Source organism: Rhamphochromis longiceps, linkage group LG13 (assembly GCF_057381845.1).
Source record: "Rhamphochromis longiceps isolate RC_006_pf linkage group LG13, R_longiceps_female_GT1.1, whole genome shotgun sequence".
NCBI lineage: Eukaryota > Metazoa > Chordata > Actinopteri > Cichliformes > Cichlidae > Rhamphochromis > Rhamphochromis longiceps.
In genome coordinates this window covers 22,394,385-22,410,208 of record NC_140569.1, presented here as the reverse complement: position 1 = coordinate 22,410,208, position 15,824 = coordinate 22,394,385, and the positions used below count along the sequence as shown (strand labels likewise).

The 15,824-nt window shown below is 41.1% G+C and overlaps 1 protein-coding gene across 3 annotated transcripts in view; it reads left to right on the top strand.

Moving 5' to 3' along the window:
• mcu (mitochondrial calcium uniporter) overlaps positions 1-15,824 on the top strand; it is a 62,168-nt gene that overhangs the window by 13,767 nt on the left and 32,577 nt on the right. The window contains exon 2 of one of the 3 annotated variants that reach the window (XM_085428463.1): positions 14,424-14,534. The exons of 1 other annotated variant lie outside the window; for it this stretch is intronic. In XM_085428463.1, coding sequence (XP_085284589.1) covers positions 14,424-14,534 — 111 coding nt within the window. Of the gene's footprint in view, positions 1-14,420; positions 14,535-15,824 lie in introns of all 3 variants that reach the window. One more of the 3 variants, XM_085428462.1, reaches the window with a different exon arrangement.

Sequence of the window (15,824 nt, the reverse complement as noted above, 5' to 3'; positions counted from 1 at the left end):
CAAAAGAGCGCTTTACCTTTTGACTCTTGACAGCAGTATCAGGCCGTCAGTTCAAGACGGAGCATTTAATAGTAGATCAGCACCTTGGATCAGTGGAATAAAAGAATTGCAACTCAACAAGTCTTGTTAGCTGTCGCTGAGTAACTGTGTTTGCCAATGAAAACCGACATCCGTAATTGTTGTTTTCAGTCATTAAGTTAATGCAATGCTGTTTGCAGGAACGTGTCTTCTTTATAGCGCAGCTGCGCTGTGATAATAATATGTGTGATGTTCATGCGGGCTAATGCTAATTAGTAATAGCTGCACGATTCAAGAAGACCTTTCCCTCGAGCTGTGAGAGTGTGTTCAGGCTGTGGCTGTTAAAGGCAGAGATGCAGAGGCCCGTGAGATGCTCAGATGATGGGATCAGGCTGTGCATTGTGTCTGCTACAGCAATGCAATGCTAGTCCAGCACTTTGTTCTGTGACAGGCATGGAAGGGAATGTTTATTAATTTATACACATGTAACTGTGCAACCCCCCCCCCCCCCACACACACACACACACACTCTCACACACACACACACACATATATATGTACATTGTGGTAGAAGCTGCTGACCTTAAAAAAACATTCATGGCGTTTTCATCGTTATTCCACACACGGAGGTCAAAAAGCAGCAGACTGTGAGTCCCGTGACCTTCTGTCAGAGGAGGTTAGCGATGACCCTCGCTGCCTTCTGTCTGCACTCTGCTGTCTGCCGTCGTGCATGTGTGCACATCCTGCCTGCCTCGCATCAGTTCTGAACACAGAAGCGAGCGTCTTCCAACTTCACTCACATAAAACCTGCTTTCCTCTTGTGAGGCTGGAGAGTGTTAGTCAGCTGTTTGTGTGAACGCTCGTTTAAAGACTTTGTTTTGAAATGAGGCTGTGAGGGGGGGGAAAAAAAACAAGCAGCGTAGAGAAGTGGAGATACGAGACATTTCCATTCTCACTACACTGTTACTCATCTTTTGTCGGCTAGCTAGTGGTCATTCTATAAATAGTATTGAGGAGATGGCGGCCAGGAGACTTTGTTGGAAAATGTATTTCCATGGAGACAGTTTTCATTGCACTTTGTGATTAGAGGCTCTTTATGAAGGGATTGTAGATGATGTAAGGTTAAAGTATGTATTGTTGCCGGTACAGTTACAGCAGAAAAAGGAAGCCTGTTTTACACAAGCTCGTTACTCAGCTGAAGCACTATCCCCATTTTAATTTGGAAACGACATGTGGACATTGCAAAGTCTGCAACACTATGACTCGGCTACCACAGACACATCCACAAACGGCGTGCAAAGCAAATACTGCTTTGCTTCTTTTTTTTCCCTGCATGCAAAATGTGTGGGAAGACAAACACAGATAAAAATCGTATTTTCATAGACCAGACTCTGAGAGCAGCGCCGGAAAGCGCTGGAATCTCAGGACTCACAAAGTGCCTGTATAAGGAACATGAATGTGCTCCTTGATCACATGCTCCATGATCTTGTTGTTAAGGTATTTAAATGTGGCCACATGTCCAGCATGTGGCAGCTACATTGAATTATCCCAATCTTTTTTTCTCTGCAACTGTTTCCTTGTTCAGCCATTGAGTGTAGCTGTTGTCTCTGGGGCATTGATCTAAGTGTGGGTGGGGCACTTCCTAGTATGGAAAAAAACTCAGCTCATACACTGCCCTCTGTGTCTTCTCTGGTGTTTTCCTGCTTTGCAGCCCATCTGCTGAAGAGCCCTCAGATGTTCCTATTATAAGCAATAAGACGGCAATTGCCCATCAAAGACAGGTTAAATCTTCATTTATTCCTCTACATAGGCACTGCTTACCAACAAGACCAAACGCTTATTGTGCAACCAGACGATTTCCTGGTATCAGCCTAGTTGTTTTTCCAAGGAAAATAGCTATTAAAAAAGGAGGCAGAAAAGCTGAGATTGGCATCGTAGTGGATCAGTATGTACCTCCAGCAGAGCTTTCATCTCACACTGTCAGAGCCTTTACCGACCTGGGTCCTAAGGGGAACCCTGGGGAAATCCCAACCTGGACATGAACTGCATGTAAGGAAGAGGGATTGGAGGGAGAAGAAAGAAGAAGGAAACAAAGAAGTGAGAGTGAGAGTTATATGTGTCTCTTTTTTTCGATATTTAACACAAGCAGTTTCACTTTTTTTTTTTTCTCTTTTGTTTTCAGCCGCGGGCAGTGTTTCTAATGTTACAGTGTATTGAGCCGCCTGCAGATACTGCTATTTTACGATGGATATGGGATTACAAGAGATTTTAATCTTTTAAAAAAAACACACACACTGATTTTGTGTGTGAGAAGGGTATATACCGTTTCCTGGAGATGTTTGAAAATCCTGGTGCTGCTGTTGCCTCGGTAACCCTTTGCACCATGATAATGTCCTTTTTCTAACAGAGGATTGAAGGTTATCCACGTCACAGTCTTCTGTTCCCTCCTACCTGTGAATAATAGCTTCTCTATTTTTGATATCTCATCCAGCAAGATGCAGTGCAACACTGTCAGTGAAGACATGTACTCAAAATGAAAAGCCATCTGTACAACTCGATTACTTGGCTCTTTTCATTTTCATTTTTCCTTTTTAACACTTTTTTAAATAAAAAAAGCTACAGAGGAAAAAAAGAAGAAAAAATCAAATCTTTTGAGTCACAATTTCTTTGGGGTTTTTTTGGTTCATGACTCCTGTCTTATTTAGCTGACATGTTGTTGCACACCAAAATGCTTTTTGTGTATCTAAGCCAGTGAGCGTGTCAGAGTCGGTCAGCTTCAGCAGTGTGCTTCCTCAGAAGTAGGGCTGGGCCATATTATACCGTTCACGGTAATACCGGTATAATGTTAGGCAACGATAGGAAAATGAAATATCGCGATAGAATGGGAGTAAAACGCGCATGCGCAGTGCCTTTGTTTTCATACGCACATGGCCGATTGTTGAGTGAAACAGATGATCCAGAATTGGTTTGTAAAAATGGTGCAACTTCAGTGATGTGGAACTGGTTTGGTGTTTGTCCGTCAGATACACAACAAAGCACATTTTTTTGCAGAACATGCAAGCGGCCGTTGTTATTGTCATATTTGTCGGACTAAGATGCTCTTAAATCTGGGAGTAATCTGGGTCCTAAACTCCGTATGCTTCAGGTCAAACAACACTGCAGCATCACTTAGAGTTAAAAACTGTCTAAATTCTTTCATCTTTAATAAAACGATCAGCATTGCTGCTTTACGAGGTGTAACTATAAAGTTTAACTTCCAGGCATCCATGAAAACAAAAGTTATTACATTTACCGGAGTTAGAATTTAGCAGGAAGCTAGCGGAAGTTAGCTCGCTAGTTTCGCTAGTTACCTAAGCATGATATTGCATGTTCTGACTGAGAGATTTCTGAAAAAAATCAAACGTACAGCTCTGCTATCACTTGCAACATAAATGAAGACAGGAAACTAAACAGCAGTGACGTTTGTAGGGTTACTGAAGTTGGGCTAGCTGGTATATAATGATGTGCTACGTGATCGCTAGCGACACAGCTATGTTAGCATAACATAAACAGTGAAGCTGGAGGACGAACACTAACACTTTTCCACTTATAAAAGTTAACGTGAAGGTTCTTCATGGTTAGAGACAAATGCAATCGCATGGCAGGATGCTGTAAACGGACCAAACTTCAGTCAGGAGAACAACTGAGATAATCCATCCACAATACGAGGTTAGTCATTAATATACTGCAACAACATGGGAATAGAGCAGCTGCCAGAGAATTCAACATTAAGGAATCAATGGTACAGAAGTGGAGGAAGCAAGAAGAATGAGTTTAATAAAGTTTGATTTATCTGACTGCTTTGTTTCGCTTAATGTGCCTTATAATCCCGTGCACCTTATGGTCCGAAAAATGCGTACTGCACACTGCAGTTTAATGTTGCAAAGCACCTCTTTTTAACTTCAGTGGATATTATACATGGTTATGCTCAGGACATGTCAGCCCATTTCTAGTGGAAATGCCTTTTGGTTAAACTTTCAGCAAGCAATTTGCATTTGTACTGTTACATTTTTATAAAGCTTTAATGTACATAAAAACCAGCTTCTTGTTTAAGTGAATATAAATGGAAGGTTGTCTTTTTGCGCTAGTAATGTTGTGGAGTTGTATTTTGTCTCGCATCAATTATATCGTCGGTTATATCGTTATCGCAAATTTTCAAATATATATCGTGATAAATATTTTTGGCCATATCGCCCTGCTCTACTCAGAAGTACTTCAAACAGACTGGAATTCATTGATTAGAATAATGGCTTATATGCTTATTATATGCTTATAGTATTAAATACAAAAGGGCACGATAAAAGCTGTGGTTTTAGGCTCAGCTGACCCTTAACCTTTTTATAAAAAAATATCCCTGTATCTTTTTATTTATATCAATCATGACTCCAGGTGCTGAAACATGCAAAGCTGAATCTAGTTTGATGAAATGCCATAGGAAAAACCCTTATATTATCTCTTTCAAAATAAATGCTTGGCAGTAATTTGCTGATGGCAAATATTTGATGTCAAGGAGCAGCACAAAGCATTGAATTGGCATGAATGATATCTAATACCCGCTGCAGGAAATGTCCCTGTAGGTATTGGCAGCACTAAATTTCTATTTTACAGTGCACCTGTTACAACAGTTTCTTTAAAAAAAACAACAACCCAAAACTATGGTCTGTTCTGTACAATAACTTTCCAATATAATACTGTATTCTCAGCCGACAGCATTTATGATGTTAAAATAATTTTCTTCCTATAATTTCCATAAGCAGTGAAATATAGTTGCTTGTACTAGCCTGTGTACCCTGGATTCAGTTTATTCTTGTTCTTGAACATAACAAGATATTTATTGCTTTGTAAAAAAAAAAAAATCTTTGGGAATGCCATGACATTAAACATTTTAATAGCTATCCTGAAAGTGAACATTGGCCAGTTCTGATTAATTCCCTTTGGAGTCTCAGTCACTGTGAGCCATTTAAATCTTTTTAAATGTTCAGAACTTGTGCACAAAAGTCAAAATCTAAACACAAATTAACTGAACTAAACAATCACAAATCTTCTAAATTAATGATTTCAACTCATACATTTACATTATGATGAAGAAAAAAATAGTCTTATACTGTAGAAATGTAATGTGTGTTACTATTTGTTTTTCATCAAATGCACCAGCCTTGTATTCACAAAGAGGAGTATGTCCTTGTACAGAAAGTATTTTCACAGCTATTTATTACAGTGTGAATCGCTCACCAGGGCCAAAATATTGCAGTGCGCTGTTAATGTACAGTAATGGCTGCAGTGCAAATGATATACAAGCTCATAATTCCACATTTAATTCTGGTTTAATGAGTTGAAGTGTGTAGTGCGAAGGGAAGGTCCTTCAATCAAGTGGTGTGGGTGGTCCTGCAGATGTAAAGGATTTACACAGTTTCTAATGCCATTTTAACCATGTGATTGAAAAATATCTATGTGGCCTTAAACATAGCATTTTGAATTTCATAGTAGATATAAAACCAGTCATTACAAGGTTATTCATTCTGAATTTACTGTAGGTGTGCATAACTAGGCACGATATGTGAAATGGGGAAAATTTGCTGAACAATTTTTTTTCAGACTCTAGTCATCCTGTGTAAGTATAAATTTGTCCCACGAGGAACCAACCAAACCTGTCTTATGTAAGCCTCAGGTTAAACAAATGACAAGCCCTTAAATATGTGATTCATATGACTGACTAGAGTTACAGCACAGGCTCAACTTGGAGTCACGCCTGAGCTGCTTCAGCTGCAGTGTTGTGCTGCCGTTCCCCAGACTCTTCTTTGGGAGGCTGAAATAAGTGGTGGTACAGGCAGAAGTTCAAAGGTTATTTGAGAGAATTAACCTGCAAAGCCACAGTGTGCAGTTAGCCTGTGTTCCTTTACTACATCAGCTCTGGTAAGCAGCTACTTTCTGCAGTACTCTGTGAACCCGCCTTCGAATGTAAGCCATATTTTACTCCTTGTAAGCTAAATTTTGCTTTGTAACTTCTTGTGCAAACAGTAAGTGTTGGTGTTGATTGATGGATTTCAAGAAACTGTAAAATGTGGCCTCCTTTGTACTGATGTTATAATTTGCCGCAGCTATTCAGTGCCAGTAGGTTCTTGCTATTTGTGGATTTCACTGATGCTAAGAATGAGTTCTTTTGTTGTGATTACTCAGACGCACACAACCACACATTAAAAGACATGCAGAGCAGAAACACACACAGAATCTTCCCTCTCCTCTCTGATGCTTGTTCGACCCGTCTCACTCTCGCTGGTGCATGTGCTTCCTCCCCCTCACGCCCACATTGCTACTCTCTGCTGATCATAAGCTTCATGATCATAAGTAGAAGGATGTGCATGTATCTTGTATGACATAATACAAACATTACAGTCTATTTCCATGTGTGGTTTCCCACTATCCATTGGCTGCACCCTATTTCTAAATCCTTCCTGTGTCATCTTCAAATCATTTGTCTTTAAAGCTTAAAGACCTCCTTTTTAAAAGCTAGAATGACTAGTAAGGGCTTTAACAGTGTGATAAAGTCAGCAGCGTATGTCCTGACATTTCCGGGCCGTTCCAGCTCTCCAACAAGACCAACGTTAAGGTGTTGCGTTCTCTGCCCTTCTAAGCTTTATTTAGGTAACACCTGGGGCGATAAATCAGGAATATATTTTGTGTTGGATATTCTGTCTCACAGGCTCTCCTGCGCTCCGTTCTTTAGTTTGCTCTTATAGTTCCCGAGACACCTGGGGCTGAAGCTGCTTTGTTGCCGTATTCCATTATGAATGAAGGCAGTTTTGAGGCCCACCCATTCATCTCTGCTGCAGCTGGAGAAGCTGAGCTGTCAGCCTCGCTCTCTTGCACACACTGCCTTCATGAACCAGATGTGTAAATCCCACATAAACTGTGTGATATTAAATGACAGAGGGGGGGTAGTGCATGTTTGCATCCCATACATTTGCAGGTGAGCGTCCGCATTTGTCAGTTAGGCCAGACACTGACCTTGGAGCCTTCTCCTTGTCTGTTTGGTTCATATTACTTTAGAACAACCTTGCGGCGTGCTTCTGGTAATTTCTTTGTCCAACCACACGTGCGCGCACACACACACACGTTCATCTACACAAAAAAGTCTACCTGCCCTTGAGACCACAGGCCTAGTCAGATTCACTCTGAGTGTACCTGCTATTACCCAGTGGAATGATCTTATATCACTGACAAACACATTGTTGACTGCATCAACTGTGCTGTTCAAACTTTCACACCACATAGAAACTAAGCAAGTGTTTAGGGTGACGCTCACTGGACGGCGGCTTCCTTCTTCTGTTGTTATTTAACACAAAGCAAGGATGGACAGATGACAATGACTTGTTGCCAGATACCTTGTTTAGAAATGGCTTTTCCACATCAGAGCTTTGGCAAATGAATGTTATCTGGAACGCACAGACTTCTTCAGCCGCTTAAATGGAAACATCCCAAAGAAAATGGAAAGTGTTTACCTTTGAAACCCATGGCTCACACTTCATAGTGTGCAAAAGGACGCAAATAAATCACCACAGCTTAGTGTCAGAGAGAATGATAAAGACAAGTCGAGTATTAAAAACTCAAAGGAGCTATTGTTTGTCAGTTTGCTTTAACTTCATTAAGAGGTCAGCTGGTATTTTAATACTGGGTTAGTCATGCTGTGTTGTCTTTAATTAAGTACAGATGGACAAATTAAAATAGTTTGGATGTGATTAGTCCTTATTTTAAAACTATGTTTATGTATGTATGTTATGTTTTTGTGTAAAGTCTTGCAAAATAAATTGAAGCCTACTAATTTTGTTTTAGTCAAATTTTGCATGAAAAAAATTGTTGGCTTACTAAGCAGTTTAGTAGACGTTAGTGGTTTGCAGCACAGTTTGGACTTGTACACATCAGGCACGGTGTTCATGGCCAGCGTTAAGTTACATCAGTTTATATTGATGTCGATTCAATTCAGTCACTGAATTCCGCCTTTATACTAGCTTCACGGTGTCTAGGAAAGCTGGTTATAAAATTTGTGAAATATCTGCTTACATCATGTTGAATTCGCTGTGCTGAACCCAAAAAGAGCAGTGAATACAGGCAACACAGGCCAGCTGATTGTATCCTCATAAAAATAATTATGGGAATTATTTCTAGGTTATTATTTTCTTTATGCTATAACGCTGCACCCAATCTTAGGGCTCCCCCAACCGCCAAATCTCACTTTAACTTAAACCCCCGGCTACATCACCCACTCCTAAATGTTCCCATGTCTGTGATGGGATTTCTTGAGTCATTAGTATCCTCTCTTCTTTCCTGGATACAGTGACCGTCTATCCTTCAGCATCTTCCTGTTGCTGTGTATCATTACAGATCATCCAGGGAACCCCTGTAACTCAATCAATTCTTAGCTATAAACTACTTTCACCATCCAGCGGTCGCTCAGCAGCCCCTACCTCACTTTACCCTGCATGTGCAAGTACTGGGTTACAGGGTGTGCTTAATGTGTTGGAAATTTCATTTAAGCCTCCTCCTCTCGTCTCCTATCTCGCTCACTTCATCTTTCCTTTCGGTGCCCAGTTATTGCTTGTAGCCAGCGCAACCCACCACCGCCCTCCATCCTCCCTAAGGCTGGCTGGCTTTCTCTCGCTGGTGCTGGAGAACTAGAGAGGCTCACTGAACCACGCAGGAGAGGAAGGCAAGGAAACGAGGAGAGATGGGACAGATCAGATTGATTCCTTTAAATTGTACAAAATATTGTAGTGCAGAGTCATTAAAAAGGTGCACATGTGGATTGCACGCTGACAGCAGAATTGCAAACGAATGCAGAGAGACAACAGACTCTGCATGTCAGTCTCTTTATGTACCCAGTTTACTATATTAAATAGCTGTGTGCAAATGAGGACTGGAGGATATTATAGCTCACTAGGAATAAATAGTATACACAAGTTATCCCCAAAGAGTCTTTGAGCATCCTTTGGGCACATTTTGTTAGGACACAAGTCTGCTTGTGTTGTTGTTACTGTAATTGTCCTTGTAATTGTCCTTGAAGAACACAATCAAAGTGTTGCCTTTGCAAAAAATGTTTGAGGAATGAAATTGTTGGGTTGGAGCCAATGACTGTGCAGACATATTTTGCAGCATATTGCGATGGTTTTCAGTCTAAAAGCTATTTGTGCTTGGATGTGCATACACGTTCTCTTTTTTGCCCCTACAGTACATACCCACACACTTATTTCACTGCACAGTCTTACAATGAGGCTCACTTAACTGAGCATCTGTGGTATCTTAATGGTTAGCTACTCTGAACTGTGAGACACGCAAGCCTTCTGGATGCTTGCTGATGAGCCGATCCCAGTAATTATAGAACTGGAGTTGCTGGGAATCACCTCAGTTCATGCATGGGGGAATGCGCAGAGGTGACAGATTTCTGGAGTCTCGCCCTTGATCAGAATTCATGTAAACACTCCGGTGGGAGTTGCTGCAGATCAGGCAGCACTCGGGTGTCATAGCATGGGAGACTGACAACATGCAAAGCTAATAATAACTCCAGTTTCGACTGTTGTGACTGAAGTTACCTGCAGAAACGGAGAGCTGAGCTGCTCGCCAGAGTTTAGGTTTGATGTGCACATCTGTGATCAGTGCAGGTTGGTCCCTCAGCAGCTCCAAGCTCATAACACACCGTGCCATAAATCAATCAGTAAATCAATACGCAGCAGCCGCTGAGTTTCACGCTGGGACAAAATGTGTGAAGCAAGTCTCGAATGTGTCACATATGATGTGGTGCAGAGATGCTATTTTATATCTAAAATCGCTCCCCAAAAAAGAGCACTGAGCCTATGGTTTGAACTCTAAATACATCTATCCGTTTTTAGCAGCGTCTTATGCTAGTCTCGTGCTACTGCTGGGCAATACTGCTGTGTTTTGTTTTTGTTTTTAAAAAAAGGAGATCCATAAAATCTATAAGTACTTACCTTGTTTTTCATTATTAGGGAAGACATCATTTCTCCATTGATATATTGGATATTTTAATGCAACAGCTCTCACCCTAATTGAGACAAAATATAGTGTTTAGTATCGTTTCACAGCATAAGCAAGTCAGAGCTACATACGCCTCATTGTAGTTTGGAGTGAATGGTTGAAAATCTGCTTTTCTGCTCGCTGGGTAACAAGATGCACTTCCTTTTTTCTGTTTTTTTTTTTGTCACAGTGAAATTGCTGCCTTGTAAGCAGAAAATAGGCCTTTCCTCTCACTTGTTTGTAGCTTGTTGTGTTTTATCTACGAGTAAAAGTGTTGGGATTTAACCAGCTTGGGGACGTTTGTGTCAGGAGACAAAGTGATGTGTTTTGAGTGTGCGTGCCTCCTCGGTTTGTCGTAGGTAGTATCTAGAGAGAGCAGCTGTCGTCCTCAGTGGCAATCTAATCAACAGAAATAGATGGACACCCCCCCCCCCCCCTCGACCCACCCCTTCCCTTTCTGTGGGTGGCAGGCCGGGTAGTGCAGAGAGGTCACAGCAACCTCATTGAGAAACGCCTCATATATCGTGCCGCATTAATGAGAAGAAACATTTGTCATAGTTTCAGTTGCAGTAATATCTGTCTGTGGAAATTAATATGGTGTGGTTTTGGCCTTACATTGGGGCTATCATTGTTTTTTTTTGGATTTGTGTCCTCTTTTATATTGATTTATGTGCAGCACGTCTGAAACCTTGGTGGGTTAATGAGTCATCTGGCCCCAAACAAATAGAAGGGAGTTAATTGTTCAAGCAATAGCCTGCACTTTGTTTCCCGCAGCTGATTTTTGGCGAGGGCTGGACTTGTTATTTTGTTTAGTATTTTGTTTGAGTGTTAATATACAGTGTAATTCTTGCAAAAAAAAAGAAGGTCGGGGGATTGAGCAATATAAGCGTATTATTCTGTAACTGTATTACTGCAGTTTGAATTCGCTGCCAGGGTGAGTCAGTTTGGTTGCTTGGCAGAGAACTTGCTTCATTGAAAATCACACATCACAGCACCAACAGTTCAACAAATACGCTTCCTCCTCCACACTAACAGACCAGAGGAGACTCTCTTGGCAGTTCATGGACACTTTTTATAGGCACTGGAGTCATGAATATAGGCTCCTCCTATGAGTTAATGTGGTGTGCCTGACCTGTCACAGATAAGGAAGAGGCAATAATCCCTCTGCAGCATGCTATCTTGGTACCAAGGTCCATTCCTATCTTCATGTTGAGGACACTGTGTTTGCAGCTGTGATATTGCTCTTTGCTAAATGTTTTTAGTGGTCGTTCCTACAAGTGTGACCACTTGCAGACATTGGGCTCCTAAGTGGTAATAATACTCAGTTGCGATTTATGTTGATAAGACTTGTGTCAAACACGGTTATGAACAGTGGAGAGTTTCTTTCATTAACTGTCCTCCGCAGCCCTTTCTATAATTAAATCTGCTTGTTTACTGCCGTAGAAGCTGAGAGCTGGAGGGGAGGAAAAAAAATGGGATCGGTGCTGGTTATCATAGCAGCTTGGCAAGGATGCGTTATGCTTGAGCTTGACTAGTCCTGATACTCTGCAAGTGTGCGCAAGCTGACTTTTTCGTTCTTCTTTCATAGGATGTATTCATCGAAGAGACACTACAGATTTAATTTCCTAAAGTTTTCCTTGTGTAACGATATATGATGCACAACTGTATGTATGTCATTAAAGAATTACTGCAATACAGAGGTGTCTAGGTATTGCAGTATTAGGGAAGTAGATTACTGTGGGTAAGGTGTTGATGAGTTAATGTTGCATTTACTGGGCTGTTGGTTGGCAGATTGGTTAGTTGTGTCAGCGCACACTGCCAGGTACACGGGTGTTCCCTGTGTGCAGCTGGCATGCTGTCCTTCTGACTCTGTGTGTTTCCTTCCTCTGTCCAGAAACACACAGGTTGGGTAAAATGCGCTGTGATTATTGTGTGAATGTGATGGCTGTGTTTTAAGGTGTCACCTGTCCTACAAAATCCTTAGAAATGGTCGAACTTTGTGCGGCTCCGAGCAAGAGTGCGTTAAGAGGTTAAGGGATGTGAAAATACTGATGCCACTCTCAGGTGGTAAACAACATTATGTCGTTTTCACACTTTGGTTTGTGTACAATTGTTAGATGCTAGTGGGCGGATTTTGTTAGCTTTAGTGAGAGCCAGGTTCCCATATAGTTACAGAAAAATTGCAAGTTTTGGCTCTTTGTAACAGATCAGGTGTTTAAGGTAAAGACATTAGAAGCACTCATTGACGTTTTTTATTTTGGTTTTTATTATGTGCATGCACTTTTTTTCATTTTCAGTACAGTTTAGCACATCATCTTTGGTTCCTGTTTTATTTTGAACGGCTCTACATTTCAAACGTAACGGTGACAGTGGGTGCATTTCACACCTGACCTTTTTCTGTTGTTACTGCTTAGTGTGGAAGTCTTAGAGCTGGTTGGAGCTGCCAATATGTAACGTGTCCACATCTGTGGGTAAAAAACGCGTAGTTAATATTTGTTGTGGGCAAAGTCGGTGCACTCTCAGTGTTTTTTGTACAATTTTATCTCCACCTAATCGTTCCTTAGTGCTGGGAGGCACAAAATATTGGAGTGCGCATTTTGAAGGTGAAAGTATTTTAGTCATTGCAGTCTACTGTGACTCTTTCATACACTTGCCCACACACACACTTCTGCTGCTATTTTCTGCTTTCCAAAAACGTCCTCACACTCCTGTTTAGTAACTCACAAAGCTAAGATATGTATTTGTGTGTATACAGTGTAGTGTATACAGTAATGTGGAGAGAAAATACGTGTTCTCAGCACTCCTCCTGCAGTTTTGTGGTAACTTTTTGCCTCAATAAGTTGAAGTAATCGTTTCCTATATATGTTTATCAGTCACATCGTTGTTGTGGCCCATTCTTGTCTACAGCTTTGCTTCAATTCATTGAGCTCTCTTGAAGTCCCAACACAGCATTTCAACCAGTTTCAGCTGGCCATTGTAACACCTTGAGTCTTTTCTCTTTCAGTCATTCTGTTTTCGATCTGCTGGGGATCATTGTCCTTATTTCAAACATACTTTAGCTGTCAGACAGATGGCCTCAATTTTCACTATAGAATATAGAGGAGCTTTGAGCTGTTGAGCAGTCCTGTGACTGCAAAACAAGCCCAAATCATCATGTGTCCACCACACTTAGTATGTGTGAGGCTTTTGTGTTGAAATGCTGTTTCGTTTTCACTCATCATGGTGCTGTGCGTTGTCCAAACATCTCCTCTTTTGCCTTTGTTCAGATGTAACTTTGCAAAATAAGCTGTGCCGCCATGTTCATTTTAGAGGAAAGAGGCATTCTTTTGGCAACATGTTCTGTTTTTTCTAATTGTACTGTCATGAGCTTTAAGATTTAACATGCTAACTGAAGCCTGTAGACTCTGACATGTAGCTCCTAGGTTTATTTTTATTTTTATTTTTTACAATTTATAAAGCATTACATGATCTGACCTTGGGGTAAATCTGCTGGGATGTCCCCCTTTGGGAAGATTTTGGCATCATGTAACACACAGTTGAATGCTACAGACTAGCAAACTGCTAAAATGTCTCATGTTCTCACTTGCTAATGATGAGTTACCCCTGCAAAGCATGAAACATAAAATAACTGCCAGAAAATTCAAATGACTTCATTTGTATAGTTTTTGCTACAGCCAGCATTTTCCCAAATATGGTACACTTGGGGTTACAGGTTTAATCAGTTGCATTTGATTATTAGCACCTGGGTGCTACTTACCCTCTTAATTGGAGAAGCAGTAAGATTGTGCTTCTTTTTTGACTTGCCTGTGTTTACCAATATGTGCACTGAAAACCTGCCTTTTCCCTCCCAACCATCGCACAGAGATCACATTCCCAAATATCAAATCTAGCGTATTTTACACTTTTCCTCAAATATAATAATAGTCAACTTGTGCACAACCTAAGAAGTAGAAAACTAACTCGCTGCTAATGCTGGTTTAGATTTGGTAAGCGCGTTTACCTCTAGGTGTCAGCAACAGCAGCAGAGACTTTCTCACACACATGCAGTCTATATGCATACAGTAAGTGCAACACAAAGTTTCACATCATGTTTCTTGCACACGTAACTGCCTCATTTCACCGTGTGTTTGAATGTTTGCCACAAAGAGGAAATATCCCCCACATTTCAACGAGCAGAAAATAAAACCTGCTCCTTCAAAACCTCATTGTAGCTCACAGTAATGCACTACTGATCACGACGGTGGATGTTTTCGTGGGGGGTTGGATTTTGATCATCCCCGCTCTGATGATGATGTCTCCTATTTTGACATTTGTGTCTGTTTGTGGCTTTTCTTCAGCAGGACGTACTGTCTGCTCCTTTCCCCCATCAGACTGTCAGGAGAGCACATGGCCTACGGTCAGCAACCCACTCCACACTCTTCACCCAGCCTACCAATGCCCTGTCTCCACAGGTTAGTGTGTCCACGTGCATGTGCATCTGTATTATAAAGGAAATGAAAACAATAGATTGTCTTATTGATTTCTGGGCCACTTGGCCTCAAGAGGAAATCCATAGTTAGTTGTGTCTGGCTCATTGATGTGGGCAGCCTTTGACAGCAGCTGGGTTTAGCGTTGTCAGCACTTCCTGACACATTCATCACCTATTGCACTTGTCATTTGTAAAGGTCGGTCAGGGAATGGTTGTATTATTATGCAACTGAGACCTCAGATTGTTGTAGGTATTGAATCGATATTGGCTGGCTGAATATTGCCAGTCATTGTAACTTGCGTCACCCAACCTTGAGAAACTACTAGCTCTCCTTTAGTAAAACTTTAATATCAGCTCTTAGTTTTGTTTTTAGTGACCATGTAAATGCTGATAGAATAAAATCTTGTGCTAAACACCTGATTTAGCACAGCATCCTTTTTTTTTTTTTTAGTCTAGATCGACATGCATGATAATTACTGTTCCCATCAAGTCTCAGTCGTTCACTGCTCGTTACTCTCTGGATTAGGAGTTATCAGTTCTTTCATTTTACCTGCGTCTCCTTGATGTCAAGACTAAACAACCCTCTTCATCTTTCAAAGGCTTCTCCATTAAAAAGCTCTTATTTTGGGAGAAGCCTTTGAAGGCTGATTAGATCATTGGACATCAGGTTTTCTAAAAACGGTCACCAAAAAAAAAATATTCAAATGGTTTCACCAGTGGAAGCCCACCATTCAAAACAACCTCCCCACAGTGGTTTTTACCCTCTGATTCAGTGTTGTTGACAGCAGCAGCGTGAGCTGCCGCACGAAGCCGGTTTTCCTATCAAACCTTATTACGCCCTGCATATCATTATCCTGACAAGTATGCATTTAGATTATAAACAGCACCGAGACTTTTCCAAATGGGGAGTGCCACATCAAAGAGGAGAACGGGCAAACAATGTCGGTGACATTTGACTTTGATGTGAAATCATCAAAAAACTTTTCACCAGTTTCGTGCTACAACTACGGAAACTTAAACTCGATGGTTATGTTTGTGTGCACGGTAATACTGCAAACAGTGGTTAGAGCTTCACTGCAGATGGAGATTTTACTTGAAAACTTCAGTCACTACTACCCAACTTGCCTGTCCTCTCATGTTTTCCTACCTGAAGGCTGCTCGGGTCGTTGTTGTGGCAGTCCTCTATGCGATTCAATCTCCTCTGTAGAGAATCTTTTGTTCTTCAGGCGCAGTTCAACTCCATCATCTGGGACTGCAGCTGGTGACAGTTTTC